General features: G+C 63.0%; 1 protein-coding gene across 1 annotated transcript in view; it reads right to left on the bottom strand.

The window, feature by feature from the left end:
• The window catches only part of KCNQ1 (potassium voltage-gated channel subfamily Q member 1), a 138,192-nt gene that overhangs the window by 77,772 nt on the left and 45,275 nt on the right, over positions 1 to 15,145 (bottom strand). Inside the window, exons 7-10 of the mRNA XM_008058201.1 lie at positions 7,983 to 8,093; positions 6,739 to 6,834; positions 4,549 to 4,671; positions 3,555 to 3,696 (exon numbers count right to left, since the gene is read on the bottom strand). Of these exons, the coding sequence (XP_008056392.1) occupies positions 3,555 to 3,696; positions 4,549 to 4,671; positions 6,739 to 6,834; positions 7,983 to 8,093 (472 nt within the window). The remainder of the gene's footprint in view (positions 1 to 3,554; positions 3,697 to 4,548; positions 4,672 to 6,738; positions 6,835 to 7,982; positions 8,094 to 15,145) is intronic.

Genomic DNA, 15,145 nt, shown 5'->3' with positions numbered 1-15,145 from the left:
TTTTTTTTTTTTTTTAGTTGGAGTCTCACTCTGTCACCCAGGCTGGAGTGCCAGGGCACACTCACAGCCACTCCAACCGTCCACCTGCTGGACTCCAGTGATCCTTCTGCCTCAGCCTTCCAAGGAGCCGGAATCACAGGCACACGCCACCACGCCTGGCTAATTTTATTTTACTGTAGAGACGAGGTCTCGCCAAGTTGCCCGGGCTGGTCTCAAACCCGCGGGCTCAGGCAACCCTCTTGGCTCGGCCTCCCGAAGTACTGGGACAACAGACTGAGCTACGAGCCTGGCCAGTTTCTCCATTTCTAAGCGGGGCCAGCAGTGCGGCCCACTTCCTCCCAGCCCCGAGAGCAGTGCCCCAAGCAGAAACCAAAGGGACTATAGGCAGGGGCACCTGAGCTAAGTCACAAGAGCTTCAGCCTCAACTGCAGGGTCACGCCACCAGGAAGCCCAGCCAGGCGTAGCCCAAAGCCTGGGTGTGGCTTGCAGGGGACCTGGGTGTAGCCGTGCCTGCCTCGTGGGAATGGGATCCTGGGGCCTTCTAGCGATGGTGTCTGTCCTGGGATGAGTATCCTTTCTCCCCACCCAGGGCTCTCCGAGGCATCCTGGGCAAGGACTCTGGGGTATTAGGCCGAGGCGGGGCAGGGCTGCCCTGGGTCCCCAGCCAAGGGCTCAGGCTCCAGAAATCTGGCTCTGGGCTGGGCGACTTATCACGTTGGCAGGAAAGAAGGCTCCTCCGTGCCGCAGCGACTCACAAAGGCGCCTGACTCTGCGCCAGACTCATTGACATTCCACAGACAGCACCCACGACTCCATGACACTGGCCAGACTGAACGGGCGGCAAGGACGCAGTGGCCGGGACTCAGCAGACAGCGAGGGCTGCCTCTCCACCTCCAGGCTGCTTCCCCCAGCCCTCTGGCCACGCCCCACCTGCCTATTAGCATGCGCAGAAAGCCCCCATTTGCATCCAGACAATGGTCCTCCCCCTGAAATCCGGAGCTGTGGGGGCACCGGGCATTTGTGGGCACAATTGCCCTTTGTGCCCGCTCCAGTGGGCAGGCGGGGGCACGTCTCGGGGGCTCACTGAGATTGGTCGGGCTGAGCCAAATCCCGACGGCATCCGACAAGGCCACAGGGGGTCTCACGCCCAACGGAGCGGGTGCCTGGGCTTGGCCTTGGTGGACAACTCCCAAAGGAGCAGGGAACACCGTCCTCCTGCCCGCCGAGCCACTGTGGTGTCATGCAGTGCAGGTTGCAGGTGGGCCTCCCTGAGCACACTAGGGGCCCACAAGCGCAGAGGGCCAGGGACCGTGTGGCTTACCCCCACCCCGTCACGCGTGGGCCAGGACAGTGTCCTCCTGACAGCTAAGGAGCTGGAACATTCTGGTCAGTCCCAGGTACTGGGAAGAGGTCCCAGAGGGGAGGGATGAGCAGAAGTGACCAGAGAAAGCTCAGGTGCTGGGAAAGGGACCACTGTGACACACACAAGTCTCCACATCACCTGGCAAAGGAGGGCAACGTGTACAACCTGCCCCCTTCTGCCAGGCACAGGTCCCGGTCACTCAGCCTGATCAGGCAGCACTGGGCTTCCAACAGCCCCAAGTCCAGAGCAGCACTGTCCAGCCACCAATGAGACTGGCCCAAGTAGGGCCCTCCCACGGAGCCAGGAAGATGGCCACTGAGGGAGAACCATCAGCGGCTCCTCCAGGACGAGGCAGTGCTGCCCCGAGGCTGAGGCTGTCCTGCAGGGACCTCAGAGGTTTATGTCTTTGAGTCATGGAGGCAGAGAGAGGTGAGACATCAGCAGACCTAGAACCAGCCCAAGACCAATGTCCATGCTGGCAACAGCGGGTGGTCAAGGGGGAAGGGGACTCCTACCCGCCGTGCCCTTAGTCTGGCCTCCCCGTCTCCATCTGGAGGCCAAGAACCCTCCCACGCTCTGGAAGACGAAGTTATTTCACTTGAGACTATGCTGGCATTTCTTCCTGTGGGCCCTTTTAAGACATGTGTCCCCTTCCACCTCAGAAGACCATGCCCTGGGCAGGCGCTTCTGTGGATACTTCTCAGGACCTTCCCAGTGCTCATAAATATCGTCTCAACATCAGAACACAGTCCCCTCTGAGTCAACTTCGGAGGAAGTGACCGGCAGGGCCATAAAAGGGACCTTTGCACCATGTAGCCATAGAAGAGACCTTTGCACCAGGTACTGGGGACAAACGGGCTACAGTGTATATTTTCTCCTGGAAAGATGTGGGCCACTCCCAAGTCCTTGTGGCAGCATGTCCACTTCAAGTGCCCACGCTGCCCCAGGGGAAGAAGCACCAGTTCACTCACATCTGGTTTTGGAGGGCTGCTGGGGGATGCGGCCATAGCCTGGGGAGAAGCAGGGCCCCTCCACCATGACCTCCCCCCTTCTGAGCTCTCCAGGGTTGAGCCATGCCGTGGGCCCCCACTCTCCGTCTATGGTCAGGGAACGTAACGCCCCAGACCTGCACCCACCACAAAGCAGCCCGATTGGTCCCATCTTGCAGAACGTGCCTCCCAAAATCGGTTCCATGGTGGTAGAAACATCACGTGTGATCCCTGCTGAGGGTGGACAGCTAGGAAACCTCCTGCCCCCACCTGGACCTCACTGACACAGCCCAGGAACAGATGGGGGGGCCACGAGGCTGACCCGCTGGGCAAGGGTTACCACGGCTGCCTTCCACGTGTCCGCTCAGCCAGTGGCACGGCTGGGGACGGTGGACTTGAGAGGTGAGAGACATGCAGAAGCCTCAGCCAGGTGCTGCCAGGTTCTACCATGTGGCCTGGAGAACACATGCTCAACCTTCCGGGCCTTCCTCTCTGCATCCGTTCATCAAGAGCCACACTCATGATTTAACCTGGGCAAATCTCTTGACCCTGGGACCGAGGCCACCTAAACCCTCCACGGGTGTGCAGTGCCATCAGCGCGCCCTGCGGTATGTGGCTGCAGGCCAGCCCCCACGGTGTGGTGGTCACAGAGGGAAGCAGATCTGGGTCACTCCTTTGGGTCCCATCGGAGCTCCCCACATGTCACCCGGACCCAGGCACTGCTCCCCTAGGGACAGGGTCCATCCCCACACCCTCACCTCTGGGCTTCCCGGCCAGTGGTTCCAGAGGGGCTGTCCCTGGCCATTTTCCAAGCACGGTGTGTGGGCTCTGTTGGGAGGAGGCTGGGCAACCATCATCAAGAGGACTGCCTCCCCTCAGCAGGGTGGGCAAAGCTGACCCGGCCATCCATCCAGCAGCTCCTTCACAACAAAAGGGTGGTGAGCCTTCTCCTCGGGGAAGACTCTGGGGAAAGTAGCTGGGAAGTTTCCAGAAGCTTCCAGAAGCTCTACCCTCCATCCATTCTCATTGGCAGAGACCCCAAGAAGAAAGCTCACGTGGACTTGTTCAGGCTCCCATAAAAGGCAGCGACTGTGTGTGCTTTGGGGGGCTTGGGAGAAGGCCCCAGAGATGACTGGGTAGCTGGAGAGGTTGGGTGTCCCAGCCCATCCCCACCCACCACACCTGCATCAGGGGCTCCTCACCAGAGCTCTCATAGCCATCCACGGAGAAATGGTCAGGCCTCCGCTCCTCAGGGGGGTCGCACGTGATCTGTGGGACTGTGAGTGTCTTCTCTCCAGGACTCACCCCATTGTCTTTGTCCAGCTTGAACTTTTTTTTCTTCACCTAAAAAACCAAGCAATACACTGGCGGGTCCTTGACATCACCTGCCAGGCTCCCTGCTGGTCCCAGAGCATCCCCCACAGCCCCGCAGTATGTACCGTGCCAGGGACCTGGGCCAAGTCCAACACCCCACAACAGAGAGGGGGCAGAGGCAGTGTTGCTAGCATGGTGGGAGGGGGCTCACAGCCTCACGGGGACAGGGAGACAGGACACCAGGAAACACAAGCACACAAGATGGTGCCAGGGCTGGTGGAGAGTGATAGCACATGGGGACAGACTAGAGGCCGGGGGGGCCCTCTGAGGAGGTCCCCTGGGAGAATGTCCTGGCAGAGGAAAGGACAGGCACAAAGGCTCCAGTGGCTGGAAACCAGGAAGGCCAGGTCTTCCCGCAGTTGTGGGTGGGGGCCAGGAGGGAAACCACATGAGGGTCAACACCAGGGTCGTTCTCTCCCCAGCCCTGTCACAGGAAGGCTCCTGCCCAAACCCCCCGGCCTTGGCCTCCAACTCTTCCTCCTGAGCCACCATGCTGCCTCTGTCCCCCACCGCCCGCCATGTCTGGCATGGAAAGCCCAACACCAGGGCCCTCTCAAGGTCTTCTCTTTGGCCCACCCCACTCCAGGGGCACTGTTGCTGGCCTGGCCACAGCCTGAGCCTGGAGGAGCCAGTCCCACATGCCCCCAAGCCTGGGAACACGGGGATGGCAGGGACCCAACACAGGGCATGGACCCCCAGCACCCAGGATGATGTGGACACCCCAGCTGAAACACCTAGCCAGATACCCACAAAGTCCCAGCCATGTGCGGTGGCCCCCACAGCCTCCCCACCTGCCAACAACCAGGCCCTGCCCGCACTTACCATGACTGACTTCTTGGGCTTGGGGCTGGGGGACAGCAGAGCATGGCCCCGGGAGGGCTTCCGGATGTAAATTTTCCAGGTGGCGGAGTCAGGGTTCTCAGCAGCATAGCACCGCCATGCAGTCTGCGATTGGGCAGGAGGAGAGGCTGTCACCTGCCCAGCGGAGCCCTTGTGGAAGCCACAGCCTGGCTCCTCAGGGCCTGGCCCTTCCCCTCTGGGTGGCAGGGTCTGGGGACTCAGGGTCACAGGCTACGGGGTCATAGGCCGTTGCCTACAGGCCGACGGTCACCCGCAGCTGGGAAGCCACAAAGGCTTCCGCCTGTAAAGCCTAACCTGTCTCCTGCCACCTCCATCCACCCAGTGTCCTCCCCACCCTGGGACAAGCCCCAGATAGGCAGAGATGCATCCATCGGGCACCTCGCCTGCCACCAAGGCATGTGTAGTGTGTGCAGGAACTGGGCGCGGGGGCCACCCAGTGAGGATGGGCTGCAGGCAAAGGGCCGCCTGGGGCCAGTGTGGGCATTGGGCAGGGGCAGTAAGCGGTGGGAAGGGACAGGGTCCCCGGGCCTGGGGGGAGGCGAGACTGAGTCCCTCCCAGAGCCCACTCTGTAGTTCGGGGAGCCTTTGACGGCATGCGGGTGAAGCTCTAAGCTCATGTTCCAGAGAGACCCCACGGCAGCCACCACACAGGCTGCCTGGAGGAGGTCACACCATCAGCAAAGGCCTTGAGGAGGGTCCACGCACTGTGCAGGCAGGAATGGGGTGAGGGGGGTCCAGAGCCTCTTATGAGGCCACAACTCGGCTGCCTTGTCGTCACCAACCCCACGAGCCTGAGAGAAAGGGGCATGCGGATAAGGTGCCCCCATGCCTGTGGGCTCTTGGAGGACAGCCCCGGGTAGACACGGCAATGCTCACTCCCACACCGGTGACATCCAGGGGAGACCTCACGCCCAGCCTTTCCGAGGCTCTGTCTCCCACACACATGTTGGTTCTCCCATGCCCCCCGCCCCAGTGCGCCTGTCCTGCGGGCTAGCCCCACCTCCCTCTGTGAGCGTGGCTTCCATGGGAGCCCCTTGCGCACAGGATGTGTGGTTCTTGGGGCACGGCGTCCAGGCTCTGCCAGGGACTCCCACGTGCTCCCCTGCACAGGCAGCCTGCCTGCCCATGGCGGGACCGGGTAGCTTTTATGGGCCTGATTTACAGTCTCCCTGAGAGGAGAAGCTGGGACCATAAAGCCAGGCTGGGGGCGGGAACGCACAGCCCGGCCCTCGCTCTAATCCTTCCCGCCCAGGCAGAAGTTGGTTCTGGAAGGGCTTCAGAGGAACGAGGCGGAGACCCCGGCCGAGCTGGGAGCCTGGGCAAGACAGAGCCACGGCCCCTGACAGCGGGGCCCTGCCTGGGGCAGGGAGCTCAGAGGCCGAGCTGCAGGCGGGAGCCCAGACAGCCCACTCAGGCCGCTCACCCTCCCGGGGTGGGGGAGCAGCCAGAGGGGCCCAGGCTGTGCACCCTGGCTGCTGTGCCGGGCAGAAGGCCTGTCCGTGGCTGGAACTGGCCACCCAACCCTCACCTGGCCATGCCTCAGGGTAGCCCGGCCCCGCCACAGCCAGCCACGGAGGCCCCGGGCATAACTGCCCAATATTCTTGTGCCCGAGGTTCTGCTCATGTTACAGGGACAGCCTGGTCCTGGTGTGCTCTGGGGAGCCTGGGGCCCAGAACCAGAGCCCTGCCCACCTCCAGAACCTTCCTTCCCCATTGTCCTGGGCTCTGCCTCTCCCACCCCAGCCTTGTGAGGTGGCGGCCCGTGCTGTCCCTTCACCGGTCCTTGCCTGCTGTCACCAGGGAGCCCGAGGGTCGCTGAGCTGGGAGCGGTGACTGAGGCTGCAGGGGCCGGCCCTGTCTCCCTGGGGAGATGGCCGCCTGGGGCCCCCATCCTTCCCCTCCCAGACTCCACCCCGGGGTGGGCACAGGGGCGGCACCGGGAGAAGAGGGGTGAGTGAGGGGGCCTCGGAGCCAGTCATGTGCCGTCCTGGAGTTGCCACGGTCACGCCGTCCCCAGCCCACAGAAGCAGAGACTCCCCCGAGCAGAGCGGGCTCCACGGGCCGGCCAGGCTGACGCAGCAGCCAAGGGTGGTTCTGACAGTCGACCACGAGGGCTAGACATGACCGCACCCGCGCTTGCGGGGGCCACACCTGGATGAGCGAAGCTGCCGCGGGGATCTGCCGGTTGAAGTGCTTCTGCCGCTGCTTCTGCTGCACCTTCAGGGCAAACCCTGAGCCGAGAATCCCCTGGAAAGGAAGGCACGGGAGGCTCACGTCTGCATAGGTGGCCTCCAGGTGGGGCCCGGCCTGCAAGACGTGGGTGCCGGGCCACCCTTGCGGAAGCCCGGGCCCAGGGGGTCCTGAAGGCCCCACCCGTGAGGCTGGCACCTCCGGCCCGGCCTTCCTAGCCCCACAAGGGGGGCCAAACTTACACCCCAGGCCCCCTCCAGCAGGGAGCCAGGTCCCAGAAGGGACCCAGGACTCTCCCACCCATTCCCAAGGACCGATAGAGGCCGGGTGGGCTGGCCTCGCAGCGTGTGTGTGCCTTGCTGGAATGGGGGCTGGGAGTCCCTGAGGCCGGCCTCCGTCAGGGAGGACTGCTGCCTCCCAGGAGGATAGATGGCAGATGGCTGCAGAGGACTCCTTCAGCAGTGAAGGAATTCCCCGTTCACAGAAGGAACCACGCCACACACACGTACATGGGTGTCGCATACAAATATGCGGCACACATGCCTACTTGACACACGTACAGGGATATGACAGATACAGACAGTAACACACATCTGTCTACAAGCATGTACAAAGACTTGTACAACACACACACACAACTCAGCAATACATGCATATAGGCATGTGACACACAGACACGTTGGCACATGCAGATACAAACACACTATATACACGTATGATGCATGGTACGCATGCTCTGGAAATACACGTAATACAGAGCACCTGTACACACGACACCCACACGCCAGGCACACACACCACATGGAGACACTCTGCTCTCACAGCTGTGGTTTCTGGAGGAGCCATGGGACGCAGCCCCTCTGGCCACAGCACAGGGCCACCCGCTCCCTGCTCTGGGTTCACAGATTCTGTGGCCTCTGCAGGACGTGGCAGCCGCCTGGGCCCTCCCCGCCCCGGGGCCGAACAAGCAGGCCTGCGCCCCGCTGCTTCGATGGAAAGGCCCACCAGGCCTGGCGACAGGGCAGGGCCACGTCCGGGGGCAGGTGGGCAGGCGGGCTCTGGGGTGTGGCCCTTCTGCAATGTAAGTGCCACCTCGGCTTGGCACGAGCTGCCTGTCCGAAGGGCCTGTCCCCGGGAGGGATGTGCGGCCGCCCCTCAGGGCCTTGGCTGCTGGGAGCAGCGGGGACGCCCCGTGGAACACCTACCGCCGGGAGAGCAAAGAAGGAGATGGCGAAGACGGAGAAGCAGGAAGCGATGGTCTTCCCCACCCACGTCTGGGGCACCTTGTCCCCATAGCCGATGGTGGTGACGGTGACCTGCAGGAGGGAGGGAAGGCAGGCAGCTGCTGACGGGCCGGGGCCGCAGGAGGGCCACGTGCCCGGCCCCAACCGCCACCCTGACCCGCAGAGAGACCAGCGAGAGACCCCGACTCCCAGGACCCCCTCCATGCCTCCACAGGAGCCCTGGGAGCAGAGTGGCAGGCCAGTGTGTGTCTCCCAGATGCGGTGCCACCCACGACGCACAGTCCCCGGGCATGGCAAAGGAGCTCGGTGCCCGCGAACGGCCAGGTGCGCCGTGCCGGACGCCCACCCACGCCAGGCCAGGCACGGCGGCCCCAGCCACCCGCCTTCCCCGCCCCAGGGAGCTTCTGGGCCACCGACGTTGCTGTTCACCGGCCCCCAGGAGGCCGGGAGCTCCCCCTGAGGCCGGTCGACAAAGAGCTGGGGCTGATGACACGCCACTTCCTGACGCCACCCCAGGGCACCAGATGTTCTCATCTTTCCTCTTTTCTGAGAGCAGGAGACCCAGCACGAGCCTTCTTCTTGGTGGGGGAGCCATCCGGCTGGGGCATGTGTGGCATACTAGGCGCGAGCCCCCACGCCTCCTGCTGACATCTGAGGTTGGTCCTCCACAGGGCGGGGTGGGGGGGCTTCGGCCTGAGCCCGGCAATGATGTCCTGAAGGACATGAGAGCCCACCCTGGCTGGGCCTGCACCGTGTGGCCATCTGCTGGGGTCCCCTGGGGCCAGCTCTAAGACTGGCCAGGGGATCCAGGGTGCACAGCTCATCCTGTGGCCCCGTGTCCTTATGCCAGCCATGCCCGGATGGCAGGTACAGGGCCCAGGCTGTCTCTGCAGCTGTGGGAGGCCCTGGGGCCCTGGAGCCCTGGCTCTGGGCACCCCACTTGGGAGAGGCTGGCATCTGCACCTCTGGGGTCTCCAGTCAAGGCCAAATGACAAGTGCCTCTTGGTGGCCCAGGAAGGCACAGAGGCCACTATCTGATCCTCACCCTACAGCCCACTGCAGATGCTGGAGCGCCTAGGACTGGGCCACTTAACAGACTCTCATGGAAGGCAGGACCATCGGCCCGCCCACCCTGGAAGACCTGGGAACTTGGGCTGCCTGGACCCTCCAGAGCCAACAGGGATGCACACACATACATGGACAGACGCGGGTGCACGTGGCCGCCCAGAGTCAGCCCAGGCAGGAGGCAAGGAGGCTCGGACCGCAGGGAGGACGGATGTGGGAAGCTGGGTGGTCCCAACAAGCACGTGAACGTGTTGCAGGGTGCTGGGTGAATGTCAGCTCAGTTGATCAGGCGACGTGACTGGGGGCGAGGGGCCCCTGGGGAGTTGCAGCCCATCGCTGGCTGGGTGTCCCCCAGAGGGCCTGCACCCAGGCACACAGGAGTGGGGTCATCACCCAGGCCGTGATGCTGGCAGGGCATCTGAGACCACACACCATGCCCTGGGGGCGGCTCCCACCTGGGACAGCTCAGCCCTGAGGGGCTTGCCCATTCCAAGATATTTATGGAGTCTATAGCAAGTCAGGCACACAGCAGGCAGCCCAGAACCGGCCCAGAGGCCCCGAGAGAGCAGGGAGCCCTGGTGCGCCCCAGCCTCCAGCTCTGGGGGCTCCTGCAGCCTGGACAGTCGAGAGAGGCCAGGCTCCAGAACTTCTGCCTGGCTCAGATGTCTCAGGAGGACAGTCGCACCCCTCCCGTGTGAACATGCGGCTCCTGCTTTTATCCAGCGATCTCCTATGCATTCCTCAAAACCCTGCTGGTGACCTGGGAGCCTTCACGGATGCCAAGGCTGCCACCCCTCCCCTCCTGGTCCCACCACTGCTCTGCAGACGGGCCTGTGGCCGCACTGGCGCTCCAGCGGGCACGCACGACCCAGGGCAGGACTGAGTCCTGCTTGTCTGGACGTCCCCCTCGGCATAGGAGTGTTGGGTCAGGAGGACAAGATGGGACAGAGGGGAGGGGGAGGGGTGGGGGTCGAGGAGGAGAAGGGGAGAAGCGACAGAGGGGCTCGGCCCTGGGATGGGCATGGAACCTGATCTCCTGGGACCACCACTGCACACTGGCGGTCTGCCCGGGGCTGGGTGCAGGGCCGGCGGCACCCACTGTGGGGTTGGGGGGAGGCAGGAGACAGTGGTGGACACTGTCCCAAGAGGCCCACAGCGGCCGCTGTCAGGACGGGGCAGAGGCTTCCCAGAGACTTGCAGAAATGGATCTTTTTCTGCCGATGATATCGACATATTTTTTTGTTCTGGAAAGTTTAACAGCTTCTCAGCGTTTTTTTTAACGCCAACCTACGGTAGGTCTTTTAATAAGCGAGGATGGGGTCGTTTTTAAGCTCCTTATTCTTATGACCCACACAAAACCCCTCTGCTCAGAGCGTCCAGGGGTCCTGAGACCCACAGTTTGCCTGGCTGCCTCGAAGCGGGGCGGGGCTCAGGGGCAGGGCCTGGGGGGACAGGACGGGGCACTCGCACCGCGGGCGCCACCGGTGAGGGGCCCCAGCAAAACCCTCGTCCAGACGAGCAACACACGCTGGCGTATTAAACGTCGCTTTACCAACAGCAATCACGTAAGATGATTTTGACATATTTATAGTTATTCGTGATTAAATAAAAGATATCTTGATGTATTTAAAAAATGTAAGTTATTCAAAAGGCCCACAATGAAGGGAGACGAGGGGGAGGAGTGGAGGGCAGGGCCAGCCCAGAGAGGCCCGGAGGCAGGGGAGAGCGGACAGGAAAGCACAGCCGCCCCCAGTCTGCCCCCGGCCAGCAGGAGCCGGGCGGGTGTCTGGGGGTCTGGGGCCCTACTCTGGACGACCAGAGTGGGGGTGGAGGGCTAAGTCGAGGGGTGGCCCTGGGGCAGTGCCCGGCCAGGGAGGGCACACATGAAGCCCGCATGGCCGCAGACCCTCCTCATCAAGTTAACGAGGAAACTGCCCCTCCCCGCAGAGCTGTTTGTTTTTCCTGAACTCACAGACCCAGGCAGCTCGGGAACGGGCCGTTTCATGGTGGCTGTGCTGGGACCGTCCCTGATGGTAGCCATCTAGAAGGCAGGCCTGCACGAGGCCTGCACGAGAAGTCACGCCTGTGCTGGGGCCTGTGTGTGGGCTCACGTGTCGTGAGATGGGAGGGTCGAGAGACGCTTCGTGCCCCTCCCCGTGTGTCCTGAGAGGCTGGCGCTGGTATTACACTATTCCCTCCTTTTTGAAGAAGCCCCCTCGAGGCTGGCCTCCAAGGGAGGATAACAGAGGCTGCCCAGAAATCCCAGCTCCAGCTGTGCCCCACAGCCCTGACTCTTGGAGCTCACTGGCTCCCTCTAGGGAAGAGGGGTCAGGAAGGGGTGGCCGGGGAAGAAGCCAGGGGCAGAGGGAGGCTGCAGGATGGGAGGCAGAACTGTCTCCGAGGCAGAGAAGGGCAGGGCACGGCGGGGCTGCCCGACCCTGGATCCCGGAGGGGAGCCACAGGGCGATGGGGGGCGATGGGGACCGACGTGGTCCCGAGGGTGGTGGCCACAAGCCAGGGTCCTGCAGACTCTCCCGGGACAAAAGCAAGCACAGCCCAAACAAACCCACTTCCTTTCAGCAGAAAAAGCGAAGAAGCCCAAGTCCACGTGGGCCGGGCTCCTCGCGCCTTGCATGCCTCTCCTCACGAAGCCCTGGGGCCCTGGCCCGGCGGATGCCACGTCCTGGCCCTGGGGTGGCAGAGGCCAGCCGGGTTCCCAGGGAGATGGGATACCAAACACTACTCAAACCGAGAAGGGGCATGCCCGTGCCCTTAGGCTCTACCGGGTGGGTCAGGACCACTCGTTCCCTTGCCTGGAACAAAGCCGCGAGCCCCACACATGGGCTGATGGGGAGACCTTGTGCACATGGGTATGGCCGCCTGGGGCACAGACTCGGCCACTGGGCATGCGCGGCCGGGCTCCAGGTGCTGCATGCAGGAGGCCCAAGGTCTCAGCTCAAAAGTCACTTCCCCAGGGACCTCGTCGCTCTCAGGGCAGAGGCCGACCTCCAGGACTCCCTGCAGGGTCTCCCTGGTGGCTCCGCCCGTGGCCATCCATCAGCCACCACGTGGCAGCCACGGCTCACTTCATGCTTCCTCCCCGGCCTCCCTTCCCATCATGACTCTGAGCGAGCAAGACCAGGGCTGCCCAAACCCCTGTCAGTGACCGGCAGAGAACCGCCAGCAGCGTGCCTGGCCATGGGCCCACGAGAGGAGGAGGCCTGGCCTTGCCGCTCCAGAAGTGTCTCTGCGGCAAAAGGGCAGTGACCGCCTCCAGTGCCGAGGTCCACACAGTGGCTCTCTCGGCGAGCCCTGCGTCAACCCTAGGAGCCACGCTGCTCCCGTTTTGCAGACGGAGAAATAAAGGCAGACTGCCCCGGGCCCTGCCCTGGCCCCAAGGCCTGCTCGGCCATGCAGCTGCCCCCACTCTCAGGAGCCTGGATTTCCATTAAGAAACCCCCACGCGTTGGCCTGGGGCAGTCGATACAGGAAGACAGACCTGCCTGGCAAACTCCTGTTCTTCCTTCAAAACCCAGCTGTGAAGCCCCTTCTTGGGGTCTGGCTTCCCGTCTCCACCATGCTGCCCGGGAGAGCAAACCATCGGGGGCCCGACGCGCCACTGCTCACCAACGGCCCCCGGTGCACACTCAGAAACAGCGGGCGCTGGAGTCTAGGTGCAGGAGAACACAGAGGCCACAGTCACGCATACCACGAGGGGCTGCCCCTCTGGGGGGATGGGTGGGACGCTGGCAGGGGACGGGCAGGACGCCCTCAGGACCGGCAGGACTGAGGCACGGCCAGACCATGGCAGCCACAACCTTTCCGTGGGAACCAGCCTGCGTGGCCCTGCCAGCGGCTTTGGGAAGGCCGGGAGCCAAGGCTGGTGTTGTCCTGCAAAGATTCCCGGCCTCGTGACTGCGCCCTGGCCGGGTGTGCCTGGTACCCCAGGCTTCCTGTGGGCTCACTGACTCAACTCTCCGACAAGCCACAGCAGCAGGTCCGTATCTTACACTCATTTCACAGATGGGCCCAGAGGGGTCGGGTCGCCTGCCCGGGGTCACGCAGCCAGCCAGTGGCGGAGATGGCATGTGGTCGCTGCTCTGTGCACAGCCCCACACTCCTGCCTGCTGCCTGAGCCCTCTCATCCTGTTTCTCCAGGTTTAATGAGGTTGACTCTGTTCCTTTTCCCTCGAACTGAAGAGTCACCAGAAAGTTCTGTCACCTGAGACTTCTGCGAGCCCACCCTTGCTGACATGAGCCGGAATTCACACCCTGCCAGAGGAAGTCAATCTTCCACACTACCCTCACGTCCACTAAGAAATCCTCCACACGCTGACCTGGGGCAGTTGGTACAGGAAGATGGGCCTGCCTTGCAAACTCCTATTCATCCTTCAAAACCCTCCTTGGGGAGAGCTCCCACGCTTTGCACAGGGCTCCAGGCGGAAGAAGAGCCCTGGTAGGGGTCGGGGGGCGCGTGTGCAGGGGAGGGCGCCTGGACTTGCCAAACCTTGGCCTGTAGGTGCTTGGCTTCCCTAACTTCAAAGCCGGTCCTGACACGGCCCCTCCCCTGGACAGCACCAACAGGGCTTGCATGGCAGGCCCTCCGCAGCCCCAGCCCTCTCCGGCCTCGCTCCACTGGGACGGTGGAACTTTCTGGAGTCTCCAGGTGAGCAGAGCCCGAACAGCAGGCAGGCAGGCAGGCAGGCTGTTTTAAAAGGTGGTGGAGACGTAGGGATGGGATTCCAGCTCTTTTACTCAAAGTTCTAAATTTAGACGCGGAGGGGTAAACAGCCCAGCCGCCTCCTGCTTTCAGAGACCCCCGGGCGCTGAACAGAGGAGCCCGTGTTTGCAAAACCTGCCCCTCCCTCCGCCCGCACTTCAACACAAACAAACGCATTTTGTTCCAAAGGCAAAGAAAAAAGTCTCCGATCCGCCCCAAACGGCTGGGCAGCCGGCTTGGGCGCCACGCTTGGGGGATCAGGGCGACCTCACATCCAAGCTGGGCAGCCCCCACCCCGCGGAGGCGAGGGAGACGGGAGGGGACGCCCGGTCACGAGCGGGCACTGTCACTCGACAGCTGTGGAAACTGCGGCCCACCGAGGGGAGGGGTCATCCCAGGAAGTCCCCCCAAGACGCCCACTGCCCCGGGCTGGACTGCATCTCCCCCAGATTCACACCCGCCAGGCCCCTCGGATCTTATTTGGAAACAGGGTCTTTGAAGATCTGATTAGAGATGTGAAGGTGACATCAACCAGTACCTCCCGGGTGGGCCACAGATCAGTGACAAACGTCCTTATCAGCCACGGGAGAGAGACCAGGCGTGGTGGCGTGCCTGTGTTCCCAGCTTCTCAGGAGGCTGAGGTGGGAGGCTCGCTCGAGGCCAGGAGTTCGAGGCTGCAGTGAGCTGCGATCGTGCCACCACGCTCCAGCCTGGGTGACAGAGCGAGACCCAGTCTCTTCAAAAAAATTAAAAGCGAGACAGGCCCAGGCGGAGAGAAGCAACCACAAGATGAGGACCCCTGGGGTTCCCCGCAGTTGGAAGGAGCTTCCCTTCGAAGCCGTCGGAGGGAGCGCAGCCCACCAACACCTTCAGCTCAGACTTCGGGCTCCGGGACTGTGATAAGTTTCTGTTGTTTTAGGCTGACCAGTCTGTAGGACTTCATTGTGGCAGCCCCGGCCTTATTTTGGGGGTGCACCTGAACGTCCACAGAGTCCAGGCGAGGTCTAGGGCAGACGCAGCATGGGGGGTCGGGCGGCCCGGCCTCCAGGAAGCCGACCCCGCCCTGTAAGGGCCCTGTGGCAGTCCCATCGTCGAGCGGACTACCCCGCCATCATCTGTCTGTCCCAAGCAGGGCAGGGAGCTATGCTCACTCCTCTGGGGGGGGCCACGATGCCAGGACAAAGGCGCCAAGAGAAAACAACTGCTCGGGGCGCAGTTGCGAGTTGGCAGCCAGGCTTGCGAGCCCCCATCTGGGCTGTCCCGTCTTGCATTTCTCAAGTTCTGTTTGTCCGAGAAGCGCCAGGAACGCAGCCCATAACTCAAGCCTCAGGGGCCGCTC

The sequence above is a fragment of the Carlito syrichta genome, unplaced genomic scaffold (genome assembly GCF_000164805.1).
Source record: "Carlito syrichta isolate Samal-C Ts95f unplaced genomic scaffold, Tarsius_syrichta-2.0.1 Scaffold303246, whole genome shotgun sequence".
NCBI classification, from domain to species: Eukaryota; Metazoa; Chordata; class Mammalia; order Primates; family Tarsiidae; genus Carlito; species Carlito syrichta.
Note: the sequence above shows the minus strand (reverse complement) of the source record. Positions and strands in the feature narration are given on the sequence as shown.